Source organism: Portunus trituberculatus, chromosome 49, assembly GCF_017591435.1.
Source record: "Portunus trituberculatus isolate SZX2019 chromosome 49, ASM1759143v1, whole genome shotgun sequence".
NCBI classification, from domain to species: Eukaryota; Metazoa; Arthropoda; class Malacostraca; order Decapoda; family Portunidae; genus Portunus; species Portunus trituberculatus.
The window spans coordinates 9,800,360-9,826,695 of record NC_059303.1 but is presented as its reverse complement, the minus strand read 5'-3'; the positions used below and the strand labels follow the sequence as shown (position 1 = coordinate 9,826,695).

The window sequence follows — 26,336 nt, the reverse complement described above, 5'->3', positions numbered from 1 at the left end:
CTCTCTGTCTTTCCTTTTCTGTTTGTCCAATTCTCATACGACTTTAGGGTCTCCTTGCCTTCTTTCTTGTTTTCTTTATGTGAGTTATAAATCATATCTTATTTCTTTCTTTTTTACCTATGCTTGTTCTTTGATTATTTATGTCCGACTGTCCGTTTATGTGTATATAAATTTTCATCTCTGCCACTGCATCTGTCAGCCGCTGCGCTTTCTGCTTTCACCTCACGTGCTGTGATATCTAAAAAGGAACTAAGGTTCCAGACACGGAGGATGGAAAGCACAAACAGACAAAGACAGGAAGACGAACAGACAGACAGACAAACATAGAAAGGCAGGCAGGCAAGCAGACTGGAGCACACCCACTGCAAGAGAGAGAGAGAGAGAGAGAGAGAGAGAGAGAGAGAGAGAGAGAGAGAGAGAGAGAGAGAGAGAGGAACAGACAGACTGACAGCCAGATCGAATAAATGGATAACTGACTGACTGACGGGCTGGCCGTCTGACAGAGGCAGATAAACAAAACAAAAAAAATGTGTGTGTGTGTGTGTGTGTGTGTGTGTGTGTGTGTGTGTGTGTGTGTGTGTGTGTGTGTGTGTGTGTGTGTGTGTTTGCGTGTGGAATCTAGTCTAGTGGGTGTATAAGTATGCAGTATTCACACATGCCTGGCTATCTCTCTATTCATCAGTGTGTGTTTGTCTGTCCGAACATCCTAAACAATAATATATTTTGATCTACCTGCAACGTTTTCAAGCTAGTTATGTTTTTATGCCTTTCCAGTTAATAACAGGTATTTGCAGGTATCAGTAAAATTGATGGGGCATAAATTTATCCTATGACAGACATTATTAGAGCTAAATAAAGCTCATACTCTCATGTGCATTACATCTCGCTTGGAATCTGTTTCATATTATTTTCCCCGTATTTTGCAAGCGAGAAAACACCTTTACTGGGAAATAATTGTATAATGCTGATTTTTATTTTCTTAGTGGTAGTTCGACTGTTACTATCCTTTCTAATGCTTCTGTTTTTACATCATTATATTTTGTTTGTTTTGTTGTTAATGTGAATAAGGAAAGACATCAATCAAAACATTACTTAATGATGCAAATTATCTTGTTTGGGTCATCTTTATCAATTCGTTTATATTATTGTTTTGACACTTTCAGAGTTCATTTGATGTTCCATCTTTTCATGTTTTACTTTTCACTGTATTTTTTCTACTGCTACTGTTCATATTTCTCTTACAAGTTTATTTTCTAGTCCCTTTGTTACTCAGACCTTCACTATTCATCCAAGTAATATATTCAGCAATGGAGGCAATAATCTTGACATTTATTCCACCTGGCACCCACTAACATTCACAAAATTGTTGTCGGTATGTGAACTGGGAATATAAAATCTGACTCGAATGTTTACGACACGGCTCCAGTCATTCTTTACGAGCAGTATTAAAAATGAAACAATGGAGGATTCAGCAGAGGAAAGGAGGGAGCCACGTCTGGGAGGGTGTTGACCTGAGAGGCTGAATTACTTATCACTTTGTGTGTTAACTTTTCATGTTCCTCTGTGGTTCGGGAAGATAACTCTCCGATTACTTTTCCTTGTTTATATCAATGATTTGTGGTGCTGAGTGAATGTGTGTGCGTGTGCGTAATATCGATTTTATTTCTGCGGTTAATAATATAATTGTGTGTGTGTGTGTGTGTGTGTGTGTGTGTGTGTGTGTGTGTGTGTGTGTGTGTGTGTGTGTGTGTGGGCGAGTGTTGCCTCATGCCTGTGTGGGTGTGGCAGGCGGAGGTGGTGAATGTGTGAACACGAGGCCTTGTGTCTGGGATGTTTGTGGCCTTGTTGAGTGAGGCTCGTGAAACTGTTTTGTGGCGAGACCCAGATAACACTTCCATGTTTGCTTTGATTAGGGCGCGCCATGTGTGTGGGTCTGGTGGCAGCTTTGGTACGAGTTGAGCTGCAGTTTGTGAGCCTTTTGCAATCGAGAAATATAAACAAATGCTATATAAAAAGGGGCGTTAAACCCAACAGCCATGACTCCTGGCCAATAAAAACGAGAGAGAGAGAGAGAGAGAGAGAGAGAGAGAGAGAGAGAGAGAGAGAGAGAGAGAGAGAGAGAGAGAGAGAAAGGAAGTCCTGGAGTTCATAGCGTGCTAGGCAATTAAGTGTTGATGAAGGAGTAATTAAAGTGCCCGCCAGAAGCATAATGGTTTAGATGCACATATTCTCTCAGTGTATATGGATCTAAATTGCCTCGGCTGTCACTCACATTAATGTTCTCGTTTTCGCCGAGAGAATTAACAACACGGCTTTGACCACTCGGCGAATATAACAACAAAGACCGCAAGTCGCATGTGTTGGGAAGAACCCGCAGCTTTCTGGATGTTTCACGAGGTCAAAGTTTCATCCACGACACATTTTCTTAATATATTTTTGTTCCTGTACATTTACTAACTCTTTTTCTCAGACTTATTATTTAATTTAATTTTCCTTTCATTTTCTTTTTAATTATAGTTATCTATTTTTTTTTTACAAGATAAATATTCCCTTCCATTTACTCACATTTTTTTTTTTTTTATTATATCCCACCATAATGAATTCGCGGATTCGAACACTTGAAATAAAGAAGCATTCTTGAGTGTACATAAGTATTATTTAAATTAATATACCTGAAAATAAATTCATGAATAAACTTCTCTTTATAGAAATGAAAAGAGAAAAAAAAAGATTCCTAGATTAAATGTGTTCCAACTTAATATAGCTGAAAATCATTTTTTTATTAATTATATGTGACAGAAATGTAAGTAAGATATATCTATTGGAGGAAAAAATGTAAACTATTCAGATTACTTAAATAATTAGGTGCTAACACTTTTACAACTCTCTCTCTCTCTCTCTCTCTCTCTCTCTCTCTCTCTCTCTCTCTCTCTCTCTCTCTCTCTCTCTCTCTCTCTCTCTCTGTAGCACTTAACACTTCTCAAAGGGGTCGTCAGGTTGATGTGATATGTAGCAATTCTATGGAAATATACGTGTTATCACCAGCAGGTTATGGCGCTGAGGCTTAAGTGGTGTGTGACTGACTCCCTCCTGGCCACCTGTTTCCCCCTTAACTGACTATTTCCTTCCCGTGCCTTAACTGCCTCCGCTAGATATCCAGGTGTGAGTGTGGCGATAATGTTGACGTCAATGAGAATGAGGAGGAGTGGGAGGTGATTACGATGATTATGGTGATGAAGACAGTGATGGTGTTAGTGGTTATGTCAGTTTGTGAGATGGTGGTGAGGATTATAGTAATGATGGTGAGGAAGAAGAGGAAATGGAGCAGGAGGAGGAGGAGGAGGAGGAGGAGGAGGAGGAGGAGGAGGAGGAGGAGGAGGAGGAGGAAATGAAAATATAAAATAAATAAGTGAGAATGTGAAGAAAATCAGATAACTAAGTGGAGGAGGAGGAGGAGGAGGAGGAGGAGGAGGAGGAGGAGGAGGAGGAGGAGTAATAAGATGGGAACGAAAAACTTTATATGAAGAAAAGCAACAGAATATGAAGGAAAAATAAAACAGTAAGTGGAGGAAACGGAGGAGGAAGAGAAGGAGAAAAAATAGAAAAATAAATGAAACTTAATTGAAGGGTCAGTGTGTGTGTGTGTGTGTGTGTGTGTGTGTGTGTGTGTGTGTGTGTGTGTGTGTGTGTGTGTGTGTGTGTGTGTGTGTGTGTGTGTGTGTGTATTTGTACGCGGCAAGCATACAATAAAAGCAAACCAGACGAAAAAAAAAAAAAGACAGAAGAGGAAGAAAAAACGTAGAATACAACAAAGTAAACATCGAGAACTAGATTTACACTTCTCATCACCACATAATCCACTTAATTTCAAACAAACTCTCCTGCCACTCGTAAAACACAACCAGACGAGCAACACCCAGGCTACGGCGGCAGATGAAGTGGCCCAGTAAGAGACGCTAACTTGAACCTTCCTTTCCTCTCTCCCTCCTTCTCACTCTCCCGCTATCTCTCCCTCTCTCTCTTTCTAAGATCACCACAGCCTTCCCGGAACTCGAGTAAACACACCGAGTATTTACCACCACTAATTCCCCATCTACTCTCGATATAGGAACAACAACACGCACAGTATCGATTAAGATTACAGTAAGAGAGTTTTCATCGCCATCCTCGGCAGCGCGTCATCCCACTCATTACTCCATTTCCCAGCCGCTCGTGTGCCAGATGTACGATGAATGGTGGGCTCATCTCATCTGCCAGTATATTTGTACGTTATTAGAGTAGCGGTGATTAAACACGCCTCGTTAGCTTCAATGCGCGGCGATATCAGAGGAGTGACAGCTGATGTCCTTGTATAACTATAACACTACCGACTCTTTCGCTGGCATACTGCGTGTATATACTATTTTACGTAATGGTTTTACGTCCACTAGCGTACTAAATAATGTATCAGAAAGAGGGTAAATACAAAAAGTTTATAAATATCTTACGTTATGTATTATTTAATCAACTTCACATTAACACAGAGATGAGGGGAAAAAATACGTATTAATCTACATTATCTGTATACACTATCATATCAAATTACATACAGTTGAAAGTATACAGCAGGTCATACATAATTCACTTAACCATTTATAAATACGTCAACTAAAAAAAAAATACACACGACAAAATATTAAGAGCCAGTGTACAAGCTAAAATAATCATGACAAGTATGCAAATTCCCCTTTTCCAGGTACAAATTCCTTACATGAACGGTGACAAGCAGACACCTCCACCAGGAAGCGCTAAGGACACACATTAAGCACCGCATCGGAAGGTCAATTTTTGGGCGCTGAGGAGAGCAATCAAGTTTAATGACGCAAGGAATGGCGGCGCGAGGGGGAAGAAAGTCCATGGGGTTTGTCAGTTCATTTCTGCTTCATCCCAGGCGGCAGAAAGTTCACCTGTTGGCTCATTCCAGTAATTGCTACGGGTGCTGTCTACACGTCGGTTTTTTTTTTCCTATTTTGTAGAGGATTTGGACGTTAAATCCGTTCCCCGTGACACTGATTACCCCTTTATCATACTTAACCGGTCTCTATTATACGTCCTGAAAGGCTGTACAGTTCACGGGTGAGCCAAAGTACTGTCCAGAATTTATGACCATTTCATTTTGTTTTGCACACTTTTGCTCTGTACAAGTGACGAGGGAGCCGCCATCACGCTCACACGTTGGAAGCTCTATTAAGGATAAAATGTGTATATAATTATCTTATTCCATATACAGCACGAGAGTAATTAGGCCATCGAGAAGTTTATTACGGTAATTTACATCATATGATAAATTTGGTTGAATAGATATACAGGAAAATTAATGATCACGCTTGCAGTATTAAGGTAAATTGAATTGCACTAATGACATGAAACACCTGTGACAGTGAAATTACCATGCAGTTTTCTTCCAAGTTAACTATTTGGCCCATTTATTCTTTCAACATACACAAATAACGTCAAAAAAAAAACTTTAGGATTAAGAAAAGAAAAAGAGAATAATTTCGATTGATAAATGTGTTTCTATTAGTGAAGAGAAAAGACAAAGAGAGACACGCTATCCAAATCAGTAACATGAAAAATGCATGTAAATATCTGCAAACAAGTAACACCAATAATAATTACAATATGAATGAATGTAAAAATACGCCAGTGTTGAAAGCTTGTTAGGGGGACAGAACTGTGATGAAATATATTCCTGGAGTGAATGGAAAAAGTAACATGCATTTGACAGAGAGAGAGAGAGAGAGAGAGAGAGAGAGAGAGAGAGAGAGAGAGAGAGAGAGAGAGAGAGAGAGAGAGAGAGAGAGAGAGAGAGAGAGAGAGAGAGAGAGAGAGAGAGAGAGAGAGAGAGAGAGAGAGAGAGAGAGAGAGAGAGAGAGAGAGGAAAAATAGCAAAAACCTAAACAGCAAAAAACAAATCTAACGGAAACACACACACACACACACACACACACACACACACACACACACACACACACACACACACACACACACAAAGAAAGAAAACCGTATTCAAGGAAGAAACTGAGAAAGATAACAAACAAGAGACTGAAAATGAAGATGAAGGACAAATGGAGTAGCAGGACAGCTGGAGGAGGAGGAGGAGGAGGAGGAGGAGGAGGAGGAGGAGGAGGAGGAGGAGGAGGAGGAGGAGGTGGTGGTGGTGGTGGTTGTGGTGGTGAATTTTGTGGCGGTGAGTTGGAGCCAAGGCAGTGAGGTAATAATGGATGGAGGAGGCAAGGAGGAAACTCAGAAAGGGGATGAAATGGAATGGAACCTCGCGAGTGATGTAGAAGGTAAAGGTGGAAGAGGACTGAGCAAAAACGAGATGAGAGAGAGAGAGAGAGAGAGAGAGAGAGAGAGAGAGAGAGAGAGAGAGAGAGAGAACGTCCATGCACATTCAATTTACTATTACACTCTCTCTCTCTCTCTCTCTCTCTCTCTCTCTCTCTCTCACATGGAAGCACAAATACACACACATACACAACAAACATATGGACAAACATTTATCATTCCCCGTTCCATGCACGCTTTGAAATGTGCTTTTTATGCACACAAACATAACAGGTAATGGATGGCGTACCTAGTCCCCAAAACACTTTACAACAAAACACACACACACACACACACACACACACACACACACACACACACACACACACACACACACACACACGGGAACAACGGGTGCGGATGAAGCTGACAGATGAGGAGGGAGAGAAATTGACAATGCATTAGACTAAAAAGAAAGATAAAGAGATCAATAGTGGCCATGACAAGGCGGTTCATATAGAGTACATTTCTTTTTACCGACTCTAGAACATAACATTGACGCTCTTCCTCCTCCTCCTCCTCCTCCTCCTCCTCCTCCTCCTCCTCCTCCTCCTCCTCAGCTGCACGCCGTCACACCGACACAGAAATTACCAATAATTCTTCTCGCCCCACTTACGACGGACTGGCAACAACTTCCGCTCAAGTGCCCAAAGTGGTGTGTTACTTAAGTCTCTCTCTCTCTCTCTCTCTCTCTCTCTCTCTCTCTCTCTCTCTCTCTCTCTCTCTCTCTCTCTCTCTCGAGGATAACAACAGGCTTCCTCTTTCTCTTGCTCACTGGCTGCTTTAAAACGTAACGTAATAGTTTTACTCATTTTATTTCGTTTAGTTCAATACCACGCCTAACAGATTACTTTTTAGTATACTCTCTCTCACACACACACACACACACACACACACACACACACACACACACACACACACACACACACACACACACACACACACACACACACACTCTCTCTCTCTCTCTCTCTCTCTCTCTCTCGGTTAGGGAAGGGTACTGCTGACTCATCCTCAGCTGCTCCTCGCCACATTTGCACCAATTGTTGGCAGAATTGCTGTCCCTGGTCTGACCTGCCGCCTCTGTGTGTGTGTGTGTGTGTGTGTGTGTGTGTGTGTGTGTGTGTGTGTGTGTGTGTGTGTGTGTGTGTGTGTGTGTGTTGAAATGTAATGATTAATCGTATGTATACTTTTAACAATAAGATATATAGATTACTAGAGACAGATTGACCAGTACAAGATGACAAACAAAAAGTAGAAAGAAAATAATAGTGATTTAGAAGCATACCTATTAGTGGAAATTTTCAGAAAAAAAAAGAGATAAAAAACGCAATATTTCACCAATCCATTTCAAAGTTTCATCACCAAATGCAATCAGCGCGAAAGACAATAATAACAGACCAGCAATATCTCCTTCCATCGTGTGATATAGAGCAAATCATGGCTGAAGTATGTCATCCTCCCGTCCCACACACACACACACACACACACACACACACACACACACACACACACACACACACACACACACACACACACACACACACTCCTGACCTCCATGTTTCGAATTATTCAATGGAGTCTACTTGAGGCATACAGCGTTTGAGCGAATTTGTAGCGCTGTCACCACTGATGTTCCCGCGTTAGCGATAACTGGCAGTAAGGGCGTGTTGTGTCCAGGCTAAGGAGGGCAAGGAGAGTGAGGGTGAAAGGGCAGCGGGGACAGACTGTAGTGGATGTGACGGCTATTGCAGGGACGAACTGTATAGCAAGACTAGTGGCAGGGAAGACAGGCTCGGTATTTGGACTGACAATATTCTTAGTTGTATTAGTATACGTTCGAAACTATCACTTAATATAATTTCTAGTGGCAATATTCACATTGTGTCTATTTTCATCATGTTTTAAATCATCGTTTTATATGTTTTCATTAACAATATTCTTAATTATTTATTCTATGTCCCAAATCATCATTTGGAATAAAGTACGGCCAATAGAGTTCATTAATTCAGGTTCACAAGGCTTAACTGTCCGTATGAAGTGCTATATCAACTGTTCAGCTCAGGTTGTTTATTGCCCGGATCAAACATTTAACAGTATTGGGAACGTATTCATCATGTCTCGCCCATATCAACACATGTACGCTAAAACAATAGATGTGTGATTTCCTTAATCGCTACTGACTGACATCAAAATCCTCATGTTCTTGATGGACTCATTATTAAGTTCCAACATTGTACATTCATCATTTTCAGAGCATATATTAGTGTTTAACTTATTACTGTTCTTGTATTCACAAAATATTATAGTATTTGCAAATATAACTGATGATCTTACAAGTAAAAATAATCATCATTATCTTCTTTCTGGGATTATATTTGATGTAAAAGATCCATCATTATAAAAAGATGAACGAAATCAAGAGAGACAAAGAACTTTATTGTAAACACCTTAACGTTCATGACACACCTTTATCATAAGCAATACCTTCCTGAGCTGACAAAACACCACCTCTATCTTTACCATAACTTTGACAAATCATAGTGTTGATGCTCACAAACACCACAGATAACTACTAACTACACCATCACTCTAAACAAAAGCCTCAACTGCCTCATATTTTGCAGCTGACGTGATGAGGACGACCACCAGCACCACCAGCACCGCCACCACCACCAGCACCGCCTCCTCACTCAAGGCCACGACCAGCACGACCCGGCCAGTCTCTCGCCACGCCACCTCAGCCAGGAGACACACCGCCTCTCACCTGCGGATACAGAAGACGTCAAGATTATCAGAAAATATCCAAGACAATCACACGTTTAAATCCTGCACCCCGCATCCTTCCCCTTCCCCTCCTGGATCCTCTCGGCCTGCCTGGAAGTCCTTCCTCAGGGTTCTCAGCCAACATTCAAGTTCTCTCTATTGGTGCAAAACTTCATATATATATATCTTACTTTTCATATTCAGAAACCTTCATGTAAATTTCACCACTAGTGCGTAAAATTAATTTCCTTCACCTTTCCACACAAGTGTAATATTACCTCAATATTTTCTCACGAGTTGTTGCAAATATTGATTAATATGAAATCTGGTGGAGCTTAAGTGATAATCAAACAACTTTTTCAAAATATATATCGTTTTAGTAATATATTTTCCACATATTCAAAATATGGCATATGTTTCTCGCCCTTAATCACTTTCACGAGCATCCAAAAAGAGATCCTATGAGTGTCGGTTTAGGAGGAGAGACCCTTCCCTCGCCTGGCCTAACACACCCCCTAACACCCTACTAACACCAAAGTTAATGCTCTACATCTACCCTGTAGATCCGAATTTGTGAGATAATTGTTAACAAATTCGGTTCTAGAGAGGTTTGTGTGGGGCATACATGGCAACTGTCTAACACACATTAGTCTAAGTCTCCCGTGTGGCGTGAACCTGAAGTGCTTCTATCTCAGTCAAGTTGTGTGTGTGTGTGTGTGTGTGTGTGTGTGTGTGTGTGTGTGTGTGTGTGTGTGTGTGTGTGTGTGTGTGTGTGTGTGTGTGTGTGTGTGTGTGCGCGCAACAATCAGGATGTACAGCCTCCCATAAACAGCAAAAAATCAGACAAAAAAAAATATTTAAGGTCAGTCAGGTCGGCAGCGGCCTTGTGCACCGCCAGTTGAGCCCCTCAGGCCGCCCCACGTGTGCACCTTCACATGAGATTTATAATTTGAACTTGTAATTCACCTCACAAAAATCATGTTGTCAGTAAATGTTATAAATATATACCTCATTTTTTTCTATTACATAAATAAAAAATTTATTAACATCCTCTCTCTCTCTCTCTCTCTCTCTCTCTCTCTCTCTCTCTCTCTCTCTCTCTCTCTCTCTCTCTCTCTCTCCAAAACACACACACACACACACACACACACACACACACACACACACACACCGTGTAGTATAGTGGTTAGCACGCTCTACTCACAATCAAGAGGGCCGGGTTCGAGTCCCGGTAAGCGGCGAGGCAAATGGGCAAGCCTCTTAATGTGTGGCCCCTGTTCACCTAGCAGTAAATAGGTACGGGATGTAACTCGAAGGGTTGTTGTCTCGCTTTCCCGGCGTGTGTTGTGTGTTGATGTGGTCTCAGTCCTACCCGAAGATCGGTCTATGAGCTCTGAGCTCGCTCCGTAATTGGGAAGACTGGCTGGGTGACCAGCAGGAAACCGAGGTGAATTACACACACCAAAGAAAACGTGATGAAAATTCAATATTATGACGCTAAATTGAAATTTCTGAGATAATAAGTTACAGTCTACTGACGCACGAGCACCATGACCTTTCCCGGCAAAGTATTTCACAGTAACAAGAGTCAGAAACAGTAATTAATTCCTGCCGAGTTCTCCACATCAAGACCTCCGTTGCTGATGATTAAAATGGCCTAATATTACGAAAGTTCAGGAAAAAAAATGAGAGTAAGAAAATCATGAGTGGAATTACTGATGTATTGATTAACATGTTTGAGGTTGCCACTGTGACCTTGGCTGTTGACTAAGATGATAAATAAAGTAGTAAATGTTAAAACCTAAAACAGTTGATATTCAATGAACATATGAATGCATCTTACGTTTAATTAATACAGAGAGAGAGAGAGAGAGAGAGAGAGAGAGAGAGAGAGAGAGAGAGAGAGAGAGAGAGAGAGAGAGAGAGAGAGAGAGAGAGAGAGAGAGAGAGAGAGTGTGTGTGTGTGTGTGTGTGTGTGTGTGTGTGTGTGTGTGTGTGTGTGTGTGTGTGTGTGTGTGTGTGTGTGTGTGTGTGTGTGTGTGTGTGTGTGCGCGCGCGCGCCAGTGCGTGTGCATGTATGTACATATTCTTGTTTTCGATACCTTCAGTACCATGTAAGCTTCTTGTACTTAATTTTCTGGTCAATTTATGACTTACTTGAGCAGTTCGAAAGGTGGTGTATAATCTTTGCATAAACTGTTGATCTTAAAGCGGAACAAGTTTATTTTTTGTGCATATTTTAATCCTCAAAAGAAAATACGATGAAGGTGTGCTAGGTGTGCTACATATCTCTTTAAAGTGTTTATACATATTTTGTGTTCCTTCCACTTTTGCAGAGAAGGAAAGGCAAATGTAATTACCTTGTAAACTACGTTATACTGTAGTGCTTTCAAATCAATTTTTTTTTCTTAATGATTGTTCGATTAATTAACGATTCACTTATTTCTAGTTTATAATCTAAAGTTTTCACCTACCAGCACACACACACACACACACACACACACACACACACACACGGATCAGAGAGTACGTACTTCATAAATTATACCCAGTCAGCAAAGGGAAATATGTAACAGAGGCACGTGAATGTGAAACGAACGTGAGACGCCTGAATATCACCGTCGTTAATAAGCACTGGTGTCTTTATCAGTGTCCACCAGCTGATGCGAAGGTGTAGGACCTGAATGACATCACACAGGTGTGCGTGTAACACTTCGCAGGTGTGTGGCTCACGAGCTGGCCTCCCCCACGGATTTTGGCACATTAATTAAGATTTATTGATGACATTTTTGGTATTTAGTTCACTTAATTTCATTTATGATTCCAAATTAGATGTTAAGAAGCTGAATTCATATACGTAGTCATCAACTTTGTTCTAAGAAGTACAATAAGAAATGTATTAGTTTTAATTTAATTTAGTACAAGATTTTTTTTTTAAATAGACGTCATGAGCGTAATGACATTGATATTAAATTTGGAAACATGTGTTTCTTGTTTTAGTTTCTATATCAGCAATGTATGTAAGCCATACTTAAAACATGCGCCTATTGAGATTACCATAGGCGGTTTTTTTTTTTTTTTTTTTTTTACGTGGAACAATGTTCTTTCGGTTTTTATGTAATTAGTCTTCATCGAAAAAAAAAAAAAAACATTAAGCTTTGAAAATTAATTTCTACTTAAAAGAAATTACACATGTCAAAATTATCCTACGCAAAATAATTGAAATGTCCATATACATTCTTTCCGAGGAAGACAAGGAACAGATTTTATTACCTCGGTGTGTATCGTGCATGCATTTACGAGCCTTCCCAGACACGAGTTACTCGGCAGAATATCAGAGAAAAACATTGCTTACGCTTGCTCACGATCCTCGCGTAAAGTTACAAGAACATTAATCTTCTCAATGTGCGTCTTCCGAGAGAAAGGTTACGGCGGAATGGAAACTGGTAAAGTGTTTTCAAGGACGACGAGATAATCACCATGTTTGGCCCCACCAAGTAACCCCCACTCAGCTCATTCGCCGCTAAATCATAATCATTAAATTTTGTCTTTTTACCGTGCAAACACTTCATCATGAAAAATTTGCCCACCGTGCAAAATTTTCTCCTTCATTTACCTGTTTCGAGTATCATCTAAGGATTAATTGAAAGGGTAAACTAATCAAGAATATTTATGTTCATCTCATAATATTTTCAGTGATGATGCTTCAATAAAATAGTATCTCTCGGTTTTCTGTCTCTAAACATTTTTTCCTAATGTATCAAAATGCACATAAATATTCACAAATAAAATCTTAAAGAGAAAAGAAATGCAGTCAGAGCAATTAAGATTCAAATTAAACTCTCATCCAACAGCAGCATGGAGACACTTCCACGGCTTAAGTGTTAATGCCAGGCAAGCAATGACTACCTCTATCTTGCTGCCACCACCATCACCGCCTCCTCCTTTAGTTAAGTGAAGTGAATTAGTAGCCTCTCTCTCCCCTTGTCCTCGGAGAAGAGCGGGGGCGTGAAGCAGAGCAGAGGGAGCCGAGTGGGTGGAGGAGGTGGAGGAGAGGATGGGGGGAGCATATTGATCTGGTATTTTGATGGGGTGAGTCGGTATCCTCCACCGCCCTGCCTGCTCGCCGCTCTCTCACTGCCTCCCTTCCTCTCTCTCTCTCTCTCTCTCTCTCTCTCTCTCTCTTTTCTCCCTCCCTCACGTGCAGCAGATGGTCTGGAGTTGCCTGTTCCTCCCATCACGCTGGCCACCCTCGCCTGTTCCTATCATCACTTTCATTTTCCCGAGATATATATAGGATGCTGAGGCAGTGCTGAGTCGGCGATGCTGTCTGTGATGAACATGTGCACGGTGGTGAATGTGTGATGCTGGTAATGGTGAGGGCTCGTTTCTTGGGTTATGAGGTCTTGTGGTAGTAACGAGTATGGTGACAAGGGATGTGATGGTGAAAGCGATGGTAGTACGTGAAAATAGGGACTCTTTATTCATTCATTCATTCATTTATTCATTTTGTATCCATCTATCTTTCTGCCAATCTGTCGTTGTTTATCTCTCTATGTATCAGTGTCACCATATCTACTTGTATATTCAGGGGATTAATTAAATAATGAATACATTTAATACTTTATACCTTTCATCCATTCACCACTCGATACAAAACTGAATCCAGGCGTCGAGTATTGTTTGTGATACTTAAATGAACTGCGTAAACAAAGGAACGCGTGTTATCGACTGGAGCAAAACAATCTGGCCAACATTCAATCGCTAATTCGAGGCATGAGAGGGAAAAGTATTTGCACTCCACGCACGGAATGACTCCAGCCTCCAATAGCACGATTTTTTGTCCTCCCTCGATGTCCGAAGTTGAATAGTTGTGAAACTTTTATACAGTTATGTGCGGTTTTGGACAGTTTTGTGTGGAGCGAAACTCGAATATTGCCCAGTACGTTCTTTTGTTTTTGCCTTTTTGTTGTTGTTGTTGTTGTTGTTGTTATTGTTGTTGTTGTTGTTGTTGTTGTTGTTGTTGTTGTTGTTGTTGTTGTTGTTGTTGTTGTTGTTGTTGTTGTTGTTGTTGTTGTTGTTGTTGTTGTTGTTGTTGTTGTTATTATTATTATTATTATTATTATTATTATTATTATTATTATTATTATTATTATTATTATTATTATTGTTGTTATGTTGATGTTTGTTGTTGTTGTTGTTGTTGTTGTTGTTGTTGTTGTTGTTGTTGTTGTTTCTGTTGTTGTTGTACTCAAACTATGTTCATGGAAGTAATATTGATGTCAATTATAATTCCGAAGTCAATAAGACACTATAGAAAAAAAAAAGTGAAATCAGGAAAAAAAAAATATTAGCAACAAAAAGAACAAACACTATAACAGTGGTGATGATGATAAAGATAATAATGATTAATATGATAATGAACATGATAACGACGACGAAAACAACAACAACAACAATACATAATAATAATAATAATAATAATAATAATAATAATAATAATAATAATAATAATAATAACAATAATAACACTACTACTAGTAATAATAATAATAATAATAATAATAATAATAATAATAATAATAATAATAATAATAATAATAATAATAATAATAATAATAATAATAATAACAATAATAATAATATTAACAACAACAACAACAACAACAATAACAAACACAGATTTCCAGGAGTATACCCAGTAAATTCCGTCACAGGGGGAGAAAATGATATTACAAAACACGCTTACTGAATTATTCCAGACAAGTCCGGTGATAGACGTTCTCGAGGACATGCGATCGTATCTTTGTCTCTCTTTAGTGTGTGAGCTTCATTGCAGTCATCACTCAGACATTACTATTACACTGCATCTGCCGCCTCGTTGTAGCCTTGTGCTATCTTTGACAGTACTGACTTATTTAATGGCCAAACAAATTAGATGAATAAATCAGTAAGCAAATCAATAAAGCAAAAAAACAATAATAATAAGTCAATAATGAGGACAAACACATTTATTTCTATTCTTCACACGTATAGAGCTTATCTCACATATACAAGGTCATCAAACCAATCCACTACCAGTAAAAGATTAATACACACTATACGAGAACATATGATCACAGGAAGCAGCATCAAAATACACCTCAGAATGAAATACACAATTGACAACCAATGACATTTGAGAAGATTACACGCACGAAGGCTGTTAATAATACAGAACAAGACCGGGATAAAAAGAAAAGAGTATAAAGAGGGTGAACAAAATCTTTATTGAAATGTACCAGACAATATCAGTTAGCTTTGTATGAAACTCACACCTATGTATTATGATAAAGGTGACATGTTAAAGCTTCTCATTCAGTAAATTATAATACAACTAAGAGAATGAACAAAACACACACACAAAAAAAAAAAATAAATAAATAAATAAATAAATAAATGTTAAAAGTAATATACCACAGAAAATATTGTAATACTGAATTACTAAAACATGAAAAAGTCCCAAATATAAAACAAAACACCGATAATAAATGAGATGACAAAAGGGATAAACACAACAAGCCTGAACAAGTACACCAGAAAATATCAGCACGGGGTTAAGAAGAATGATAATACCAGTCTATTACACTCAAGGTAACATGTAAAGGTGTTTTTACTGACACTCAAAAACTTGTTAGAAATCAAATGAACGAGAGAGAGAGAGAGAGAGAGAGAGAGAGAGAGAGAGAGAGAGAGAGAGAGAGAGAGGAGAGAGAGAGAGAGAGAGAGAGAGAGAGAGAGAGAGAGAGAGAGAGAGAGAGAGAGAGAGAGAGAGAGAGAGAGAGAGAGAGAGAGAGAGAGAGAGAGAGAGAGAGACTACAAAAACTTCTCAAGGAATAAATCACCGAATATCGGTCACCCTTTAGAGAGAAAAAATAACTACATAAACATTCCAATAAAAAACAATAAAAAAAACACACACATGAGAGAAAAGAGAAGAGTAGAAACACAACTTCCTCCAGAAATATATCACATCAGTCACTCTGAAAAAACACCAACAAAAAATAAATCTCGCTTCCTTTCACCTCGTTCCTATAAGCTCGCCGCAGCATTAGGTAGGGTGACGGATCTCTATTCAGCAGAGGTTCACGTTACGTCGACTCTGCGAAGCAACGTCTCTATCAACGTGATACAGATCTGCATTAATGAAGAGGCCCCGTCCCCCGGTCCGGTCACCTGTCCCGCTGCGTCTGGTTTGGCGTTCTATCAGCCTGTTTCTGTCTGTTTTTATCTGGAGCCAATAACTCTTGCCCGTGTGTGTGTAAGTTCCTCTTTGTTTTGCCTGTGCATGTGCTGATATTTGTGTTTCGTTATACTGTGGACTAAAAAAGCGAATGGATTAATATATTGTTTTCTAAGTAAATATTCGCTCGTCATTTCTCCCTTTCTTCCCTTCGTCTCTTACCTTCGTCCTTCCTTCCGTCCCACCCTTCCCTCCCTCCCTTCCGTCCCTTCACCTAGCTCGATGATGGGTCTGACAAGCCAACATTGACAAAGTACGAGCGGCTTATTTGATACCGGGAACACCTGTATATATGAGGAAGGGAGGGGACGTCCTGCAGGAAGCGTGTAGTGCTGGGCGTGGCGGAGAACTGCACGGAATGAAAAGTACAAAAAAATATGTATAAAAAAAGACCCATTCCTTAGTACGTCTTTAAGTACATTTATCTCTTCTTACAACGAAATAAGGAAACAAAGAACTCGTGATCTCGCTGTGAAGACAAAATGAGGGTGAACTCGCATAATTCCATGTATTTATAAGAAGAAAACGAGCCACGTGTGTCATCTTTTTTCATGAGGTGACGGACGAAATATATGATGTTGTATGACCTCCAAATGTCTCACAAGCTGATGAGGTAACGGGGAGGAGGAGGAGGAGGAGGAGGAGGAGGAGGAGGAGGAGGAGGAGGAGGAGGAGAAGGAGAAGGAGAAGGAGAAGGAGAAGGAGAAGGAGAAGGAGAAGGAGAAGGAGAAAGAGAAAGAGAAAGAGAAAGAAGAAGAAGAAGAAGAAGAAGAAGGAGAAGGAGAAGGACAAGGAGAAGGAAAAGGAGAAGGAGAAGGAGGAGGAGGGGAGCTTTGTACTAATGAAGTCGGGAGCAACTGCGCGGTGGCATCTTAATCCCCTCCCGCTACTACCTGATGACCAAAGCTGCTCCTAATTAACATCTAACTGCCTTAATAACACAGCGGGACTCGTCAAATACAGACGAGCACATCATCTGGAGACGCGCCCTCCGTCAACCTAACGAAGGAAGCGATAGGCGGGCCAGATCCTCCTCCTCCTCCTCCTCCTCCTCCTTCAGAGCCTGCTGCCTTATCACCCACCGGATCTACATATGCAAGGTAGAGCCATATGTAGACAAGCGTGTCTGTGTGTGTGTGTGTGTGTGTGTGTGTGTGTGTGTGTGTGTGTGTGTGTGTGTGTGTGTGTGTGTGTGTGTGTGTGTGTGTGTGTGTGTGTGTGTGTGTGTGTGTGTGTAGGCTACGTGACGGGCTACGTAACCTAACCCCCCATCTGCAGGTCGAGCAGTGGTGTTGATTTCATGATTAATAAAGGAGGACAAGCTCTATATCCGCCACATAATTGCGGGAGTTATCGCGGCATCAAGAGGAGAGTGGAGAGCGCTCGAGATGTACTACAGGTGAGGAGGATCGAGAGGTGGTGGTGGTGGTGGTGGTGGTGGTGTTGGCACGTGGGGGTGATTTGATTCCTTATAGATACTGCAGATTTTGGTATTATACTCGTACAAGGCTGACACTAGGATAAGAATAAATACTTGTATACCGACAATGATTAATAATAAAAAAAAAAACTAAAATATGTATTAAAAATAAATCCATACCTAATTATTGTTATTATATCTATCATTATTTTTCAGCAGTAATAGTGGCAGTAGTTTAAAATAATTCCCCAGAAGCAGATGCACACTAAAGGTTAGCAACAACAGTGACAATAACAACAAAAAGACTCGTTAAAACCATTGGATGCTAAGTGTTCTTAATCGACAAACTTTTCCCAGCAGCACCACTCCAGACCAACAATTAAGACACAAACCGCCGCCTGCATATGCTAACACTACGTACATCCCAACGCTCCTTTCGTCCGCAATGACCCACCAGAGCTGTCTCGATAGCCGGTCAAGAAGTGAGCTTCATTCAGATACACAGACATTCTTGGAGAAGCCAAATAAGCCAGCAGGACCATCTCGAGACCACTTAGCAACACACCAACTGCTTTTGCTATGAATGGTTAGCAGTGTCTGGTGTTCCGTGCCCTTCTGAGTTGTGGATCATCATGTGACATACGTAAAAATAACATTGAGACAGGATTATTCAAAGTATCCCCTAAAAAAGATAATAAAGAATGTCGATTGTTTTTTTTTCTTTTGGTTGGGAAATGATGATTTAAACTAAAACAAGATCAGACATGATAGTCGCGGATCAAAATAAAGGAAGTTAAAGAAAGAGTGAAAAGGACATGATAAGGATATTTTCGTGAAATGTTTAACCATAAAACGACAAAAAGATAAAAAAAAATAGAAAAACCGAAAGATAAAAATCACTAAGACACGTTTACTTTCACTCTGATACAAGTGGAAAAGTCAACATCACTCGGGAGTCAGCACAAGGAAAAGGAAGGAAAATTAATTAGAATAAAAAAGAAGGATAATTTTCATGTATTGTTAAACCAAATATAAAGATAAGGGCAGTGAGAAGCCTTGACTCTCACTCTTATAAGCAAAAACTGTAAGAATTCACCAACACACGAATCGGCGAAAAAAAAAAAAAAGAGAAGACAGGAAAAAATAAGGAAAGGGTCACTCGTGGGATATTAAGACGAGTAGAATGGGTAAGGGGAGAGAGGAACGCCGTCTGTCGCTCTGAAGTAGATTCCAGTGAACATCTCACTCTCTTGTAGCTACATCCCCTAATTGAGGCCGCTGAGTCTGGTTAGCAGGAGCGACACTCACATTGCATTCCTTCCACGAAAATAAGGCAACGTCTCACAAAAACACAACGTCAATTAAAGTCATTGTGCCTTTTATAAGTAATATTCGCAGCTCTCCTTACCCAAACAACCGAGGAAAGCAAAAACTACGAGCATATCAGAGGCGAATAATGAATATATTCCAAGTATTTCAGGCTCGTCGCGTCCAGGAGCAGGTGACAAAAAGCTCACCTGAGTCCAGATATGTGAACACCGACGATAATCTTGTCTTACATAGCGACTAACCATCATCTCCATATCGAGACGCAGAGACAATAAAGCGCTACACCGACCCGACAAAGGTTATCATTATACGGGTCATGTTCCTATATTTAGCCATTAAGAAATTCGCCTTAATAGGAATGACGGCAGGTTAGGCCACTCTGCCCCGTCCTTGGGCTATCGCTATTCCTGTTTGTCCGGAGATGAGCATGCGTGATGGTCTTTTTTTGGGACGCCGCTGTTTTGAGTCCTGTCATCTGGCTTGCTGTAAGTACGTGTCGCTCTGTCAAAACATGTCAATTCACTCCCGGAGAAAATATGACAGCGGGGACCGAGCCGATACGACCAAGAATGCCGGAGCTCTAGGGAGGACTGATGACTGGGTAGGGTCCACAGGAGGAGGACGAGGAAGAGGAGAAGGGCAAGACATGAAAGAAAAGTAAGTAAGAGCAAAGAGAAAACAAAGACAGGGGAAATATAAGTATGAATTCGTTAATGAACTAAAATAAATAAATAAAATAAATAGATAAATATAAGTAGATAAATAAACGCAAGAGTACAAAAAATATGCGAAGAGTTGATAGGGAACACTAGCCAAAAAAACAATAATAAATTCATTGTTTTACAACAACAAAAACGAAAAAAAAAAGAACAATGGAAAGAAGAAACTTTAAAGTATTCTACGTGTTGAGGAATGTGGACAAAAAACACAAGGATTCATAATAACGAATAAAGAAAAGACTCCTGGAAAAGAAGGGAGAAAGACGAAAAAAATGAAAGTATGAAAACGAAAAGGAAAGAATTCATACTTGGGAGATAAGGAAAGCCTAGGGATTCAGGAAAAAATAAATGAAAACTCTTTAATGAGACGAAGTGCTCTAGCTTGTCATTAGGATGGACTTAAGAATTTTGTTGACTTCATAAATATTCAGCCCTTTCATTGCTATTTCGCACATCACTACTTACTCATCACTCTAAGACATATTTTCTTGTACTACAGCCACCTCAGAAACATAATAACTAAAAATTGTAAGATCTTTTCCTTTTTTATCATTTCTTTTTTTGTAGGTACTTATAAATGTTCCTTAAAATACGTTAAATGACGTGACTTCCTGTATATCAGAGCGAAAGGGATAATCAGAGACAGAATCTCATAATAAAAATCAACATAAACTGACTGTGATTTTATTTACAATACTCATACTTAAGGACTCGTATTTTAGACCACTTTAATATAAACTTTTTTTTCAGATTCCATACAAGTATTTTATTAAGGAAAAATAAATTAACACATACCAGCACATGGGAATTGTTACATTAACCTTAGTGGCTGCAATATTAATAACAGGAGCTTCAAGAATTAATGAATATGAAAATTTGCCTTCCCTTATAATTTTCCTATAAACTCTGAGGTCCTGAATAAGGGAAACCATAAAATTATTCCACACCACCCACATGTAGCACCAATTAAATGTGCGATTATTCTGGAGCAAAAGTACTGATTACCGAAATTACAAAGCGTGAGAGAGAGAGAGAGAGAGAGAGAGAGAGAGAGAGAGAGAGAGAGAGAGAGAGAGAGAGAGAGAGAGAGAGAGAGAGAGAGAGAGAGAGAGAGAGAGAGAGAGAGAGAGAGAGTAGTTGATGGTTTATATGGTGTTTATTGATAGCCAACACTTCAATCAACACCACATAATATTTACTCATTTCCAAAGGTACTCCACACAAAAATGATCGTTCAGATTAGTTAAGCCCATCAGTACCATGACGCGTTTCCATATTCATTCATTATTTGGTGATTTCATACAGCTTCAGAAACTCATGAGGTGGATTTAAATATTGAAGACTGTGGCTATTAATCTTTTGACGCCCATAGACCCTTCCTACTGTCAATAATATGGTCTAATCGTACACAAATCTCAAGGTAAAAATGGGTCCCAGTATTGCAGAGGTTAACATAGGACGGATATGAGTAGAAGCAAGTGATATATGACAAGGAAATACTAGTGGACAAAGGATCGGAGTTTGATAAGCACAAAGACACTCCAAATTAAAATAATCATCTGAGCTACGAAAAGAAAGAAAAAAATTGGACAAAACACGTACTAACTAAAACAATTCATTGAAAGTACTACATGGTGAAGAGTTTTGTCCATCGTAAAGTCTCTCCATATAAAGGAAAGTAAAATGTTTAGTTAAATGTTACGGGAAATATGTAAATTAGTCTATAAAGGACAGATAAATCCCTATTAAAGAAAAATAGAACAAGGATAATGAAAAAAAAAAAATCATAATGAAGTGAGGAGTAGAATTGGTCAACAGTGAAAGGCACTATACATTTAGTCAAAAATATAAAAAAAACTGTAAATAAAAAAATAATAAAATACGACACACTGAAGAAGACAAAAAAAAAAAAAGCAACACAACACAGCAAATTAATAATGACGTAAGCAGTGGAGTTTATTTAAGGTGGAGAGCAGAGGTTATCTCCCCTTTGTGCAGGAGAGCAGGACAGTCACAAAGGTCCCAGGCACTTGAGTTATGTCCACCCAAATGACTCCTTTCCTCTGTGCCCGGTGATGGACGCTCGTGGCTGACTGGCTGCTCCGGCGATCGTTTCCAGTTATTGCATTGCGAGGGTTTAAAGTGAGTCTAATGTGAGTATGATGATTTTATGGTAATGGAGGCTAAACGGAGCAGGAGGATACGGTTATTAAAGGCACCGGTGATTATGCTAATAGAAAGGCGGTCAGGTACGCGAGGGGAGGAAGGAAAAGGGTGAGAATGAAGCTACTCTTTCCACATTACTGCTTGGGTAAATATCCTGTAACTATCCTTCAACACACATGATCCAGCAAACTAGCGGCGTTACAAGGAATAATGATGCAAAAATGGTCGTAACGAGAAAAGGAAGCCATTAACAATCTACCTCTCTGTTAAAATACGTGGGAAATTTTACGTTGATAGAAAAGATGTGAATGTTGAAGAGTTATGCTGTTTTAAGTTTTTTTTTCATTTCTTCACTGTTACCTACGTTGTAAATCATAATCAACGCCGTCGTCACCACTATAACGCCCGTATTCAGAAACGCCTTCTCTCACTACAGTTCTCCAAGGCCACAGAGACAATTAGCCGGGATTTCAAGACAGTTTTTCCTTTTAATAAACTAGAGATCTTGCGAATCTATCACCAGAACTATAAATAAAGGCTCTTAAAAGTCACTAATATCTTCAACTGGAGGCTTTGGAAACAGTGATGGTGAGGGATCAAAGCGTTACAGAATAGGTGCCTAACTACCACCACCATGCACTGTCCTCATCACCATCACTTCACCAACGGCACCACACCATAAAAATAATAAACGAAGGAAGTGGACAAAACATGTTAATCTCAACGACATGAAGATTAAGCAAGGCTGTGACTCACACATAAAAGAAAACAAAATAAAAATGAGCATATCTCTAAAACGTCCCAATCAATAATAACAGACAAAGAAAACAATGTGTGTAGGAGTAGAGGAAGGAGTGAGAGGCAAGGAGTGGACAGGAGAGGGACGAGAGAGGAACAGGAGAGAGGAGAGGGGGGGTACCAGGGGTGATGGTAGGATGGAATTAGCACATCACCGTCTGATCTGTGACACAATCTGGGCCAGCCTTCGTGTTTGTCCTCCGCCTGTCGATAATTCTTGGCGCTTCTAACGCCCACCTTCATCACCGAGGCGGGATGAGCGGTAAGAGGAAGAGGACGGGAAGGAGAAGGAGGAGAAAGAGAAGGAGAAGAAGGAGGACGGCAAGGACGATGAAGGTGAAGCGGAAATATTTACAACGAAACAAGAAAGAAAAAAATTGCGAAATGGAAAGATTTAGTAAAAGTTAATAGCGATGATAGATAATGCAAATGATAATGACAAAACCACCAAATACCGATTTAAGTACCCAGTGTCTCCCTCAGTAGTGATGAGTGATGAGGACTTCCATACGAATACCTGTCGAGTTATCTGTGCAAATTAACGACAGAAGGAGAACGGCTACAACTTGAACTCCAAAGCACGTACAGGTGGGAAAAATATAATGCCTTGGAGGTCGTGAACAGGTAAAGTCACTCTGGCGTAAAATAATGGGATGTGCAGCCTTGGAGGAGCCGTCGGACAAGGGCAGCGCGAGGGGTGTTCTGTTCCCTTGCTGGCTGTGCCTCCATCCATCAAAGTGTCTGGTGGCCGGTGTAAGATGTCAGCTGTCCGGGGGCGCCCGCCTGATAATTTGTGGAGTTCCAACCTCATTTTATTTTTATTTTTTATTGGTATTTTTTTATTATTGTTTTTTCTTCTTTTTTTCATGTCATCTATCATTGGTGCGCTAGAAATATTTATTAAGTCATACCTATTATTAAGAGGTACCTGCATGGTTGCATCTTCATGACTTTTTTTGATACTCATAATTCATTTCTAAGCTTAAAATGTTTTATGAACTCATATCCATTGTTAGGGTATACTCGCATATGCACACCAATTTTCTTAACATTCTAGTTTTTATTTGCTTTTATTTTATATTAATTACTGTACCCAATATATTAATTAATTTGTCCCATTATTAATATTTGCTTTGGTCAAATGACACAGTTCAAAAAGGTAAACAAGAAGAGAGTATATCATCGAGAGGTAAGAAAACTGAAGTCACAATAAAGTAACGATAAACACACGAAAATAAAAATTATCTTTATATAGAGAAAACCATAAAGACTATTTTATTCTCCTCAGTCAAAAAAAAAAAAAAAAAAAGGATCCTAGATAAGAAAATTTTATGTCACAATAAACTTCAGATAAATATAAGAAGCAATAATAACCCACTCTTATACAGAAAATCATGGACACTACCTGCACATCATCCTTGCACAGTCTAATCACAAAATTGAACACAACATTTATACTACTAAAAAAAATAAATAAATAATGACCACACACATAAAAAAAACCTAAGCAATAAACAAGTACTGAAGTTTATAGTCCGTCTCCCTCATCATTAATTATTCTTATTAGCACCAGACTTGCGTACTGAGAGGGGATGAAAAAGATAAATAAATAACTCCCCCTGAATACTTTGAGCTATGAACATACGGCTAATTAATTGGTGGTGTAAATTCCCTCCCCATCAATATAACCGGCGCAGGTAATTACAGCTGGGTGAGTGTTTGGCTAAAGGTACAGTGATGGCTGGAATTAACGCTAAATGGCCGGTGATGAAACACACACGCTGAGCACTGCATCACACGACCAGGAGATTGGCTTGGCTCTTACACCATCGCTCTGGATATCTGTTCAATACTCACAGCTTATATTCAGCACCAACTACAGAAAATGGAAAGGAAGTTCGCTTTCATAATACGGATCTTATTCCCCTTAGTACTGGGACACAGTTTTACCTTGAGATTTGTTTATCACTAGACAAAGCAATTTTACCATTAGCAAAGGTCTATGGAGAGCATAAGATTAATTGTCAGAATCTTCACTATTTTAATTCACCACATAGGTCTCTGAAGCTGTATAAAATCGCCAAATAGTAACCTGAATAAATATGAAAACTCGTCAAAGTACTAAAGCGGTTAAATGCAACATATGAGATGGTTTAACTTGCACTACCAGGCGCCATACACCTCCTTGTTTAAGCTGAGTCCTCGTTATATCAAACACAAGCTGGGTATAATGGATACAAACACTGATAAATAAAAAGGATAAGCAGATTTCTTTGATAATAATATGATGTTTGAATGAAGCATGAGATGATATGACTTGCACATACTCAATACTCGTCGTTACTAGCATTGAATTATACTAAAAACAACATGAAGATAGTTTTCTGTAAAATATCTTACTTTAATGCTACCTATTGGAGATTTAGTTGAAGCGGAATAACACTAATCTGTCAGAACACTCCCACTCATAAAGGTTGGATTCAAACCGATTAAATGATTGAATTAACCACCACTTTCAATAAAATTTATAACGACAATAATGGGTAATTTTCTTCTGTTAACTAATACGATACTTTAATGTGGCATCTGAATCAACCTGGCTTGTGCAGCATCAGGCATAATTATAATGTTGAGCTCTCATCGATCACATCAAACTCCAATGGCAGAAAATTATTGACAAGAGTGATGCGTATAGTTTTCTTATGTAAAATATTATACCTCACTACTATTATGAGAGCGTAAGATAAGCCATACTATAGTAATTTTGATCCAATTAAGAAATAAAAAAGAAAGAGAGAAGAATGATCCTGCTAAATGATGCACTGTAAAAAGAACACGATCATTAATAGACGCCGACCCTTCATTGATTATAATTAAGTTGTATGAAATTTATCTAACGAACCTCAATTATTTTCTCCTAATACTTTATAGCCTCTCTCTCTCTCTCTCTCTCTCTCTCTCTCTCTCTCTCTCTCTCTCTCTCTCTCTCTCTCACCTAGGAGCTACAGGTGGTTGTGCCCATATGAGAGGGAGAGAGGAGGGGAGGAGAGAGGGAGGAAAGAAAAGAGAGAGAGATGGAGGGATGGAAGGTGACCACTTGACAAATGCCATTCTAGACCTCTCCGGTAATCATAGCTGATTGCTCCAAGGGGGGAGGGAACGGGGAAGAGGGAGAGGAGAAGAGGTGAGAAGAGACAGCGGAATGGTAACATGGAGGGCGAGAAGATGGTTGGTCATCAGTCTTCCTCAAATCTTGTTAATTTGAGGGGATTCGCCGTCAACACACAGGAGCTGGAGAGTGTGGGAGTGTGGTCACAACAGGTTAGTGTCAGGTGTGTGTGTGTGTGTGTGTGTGTGTGTGTGTGTGTGTGTGTGTGTGTGTGTGTGTGTGTGTGTGTGTGTGTGTGTGTGTGTGTGTGTGTGTGTGTGTGTGTGGGTGGGTGGGTGGGTGGGGGGTGGTCCTAGCTTTCCCTCTGCCTCTTATTGT

At 39.7% G+C, this 26,336-nt stretch overlaps 1 protein-coding gene and 1 long non-coding RNA gene across 3 annotated transcripts in view; one reads left to right on the top strand and one right to left on the bottom strand.

Annotated features, from left to right (window-relative positions):
* Positions 1–10,249, top strand: part of LOC123499174 (endochitinase A-like) — a 50,295-nt gene extending 40,046 nt beyond the window's left edge. For both annotated transcript variants that reach the window (XR_006672903.1, XM_045246875.1), the window contains exon 3: positions 8,997–10,249. Coding sequence is in view for 1 of the 2 variants with exons in the window: in XM_045246875.1 (XP_045102810.1) it covers positions 8,997–9,373 (377 nt within the window). In the remaining variant the exon portion in view is untranslated. The remainder of the gene's footprint in view (positions 1–8,996) is intronic.
* The window catches only part of LOC123499175, a 197,357-nt gene continuing 179,808 nt past the window's right edge, over positions 8,788–26,336 (bottom strand). Inside the window, exon 3 of the long non-coding RNA XR_006672904.1 lies at positions 8,788–9,136. This is a non-coding gene — a long non-coding RNA (uncharacterized LOC123499175). The remainder of the gene's footprint in view (positions 9,137–26,336) is intronic.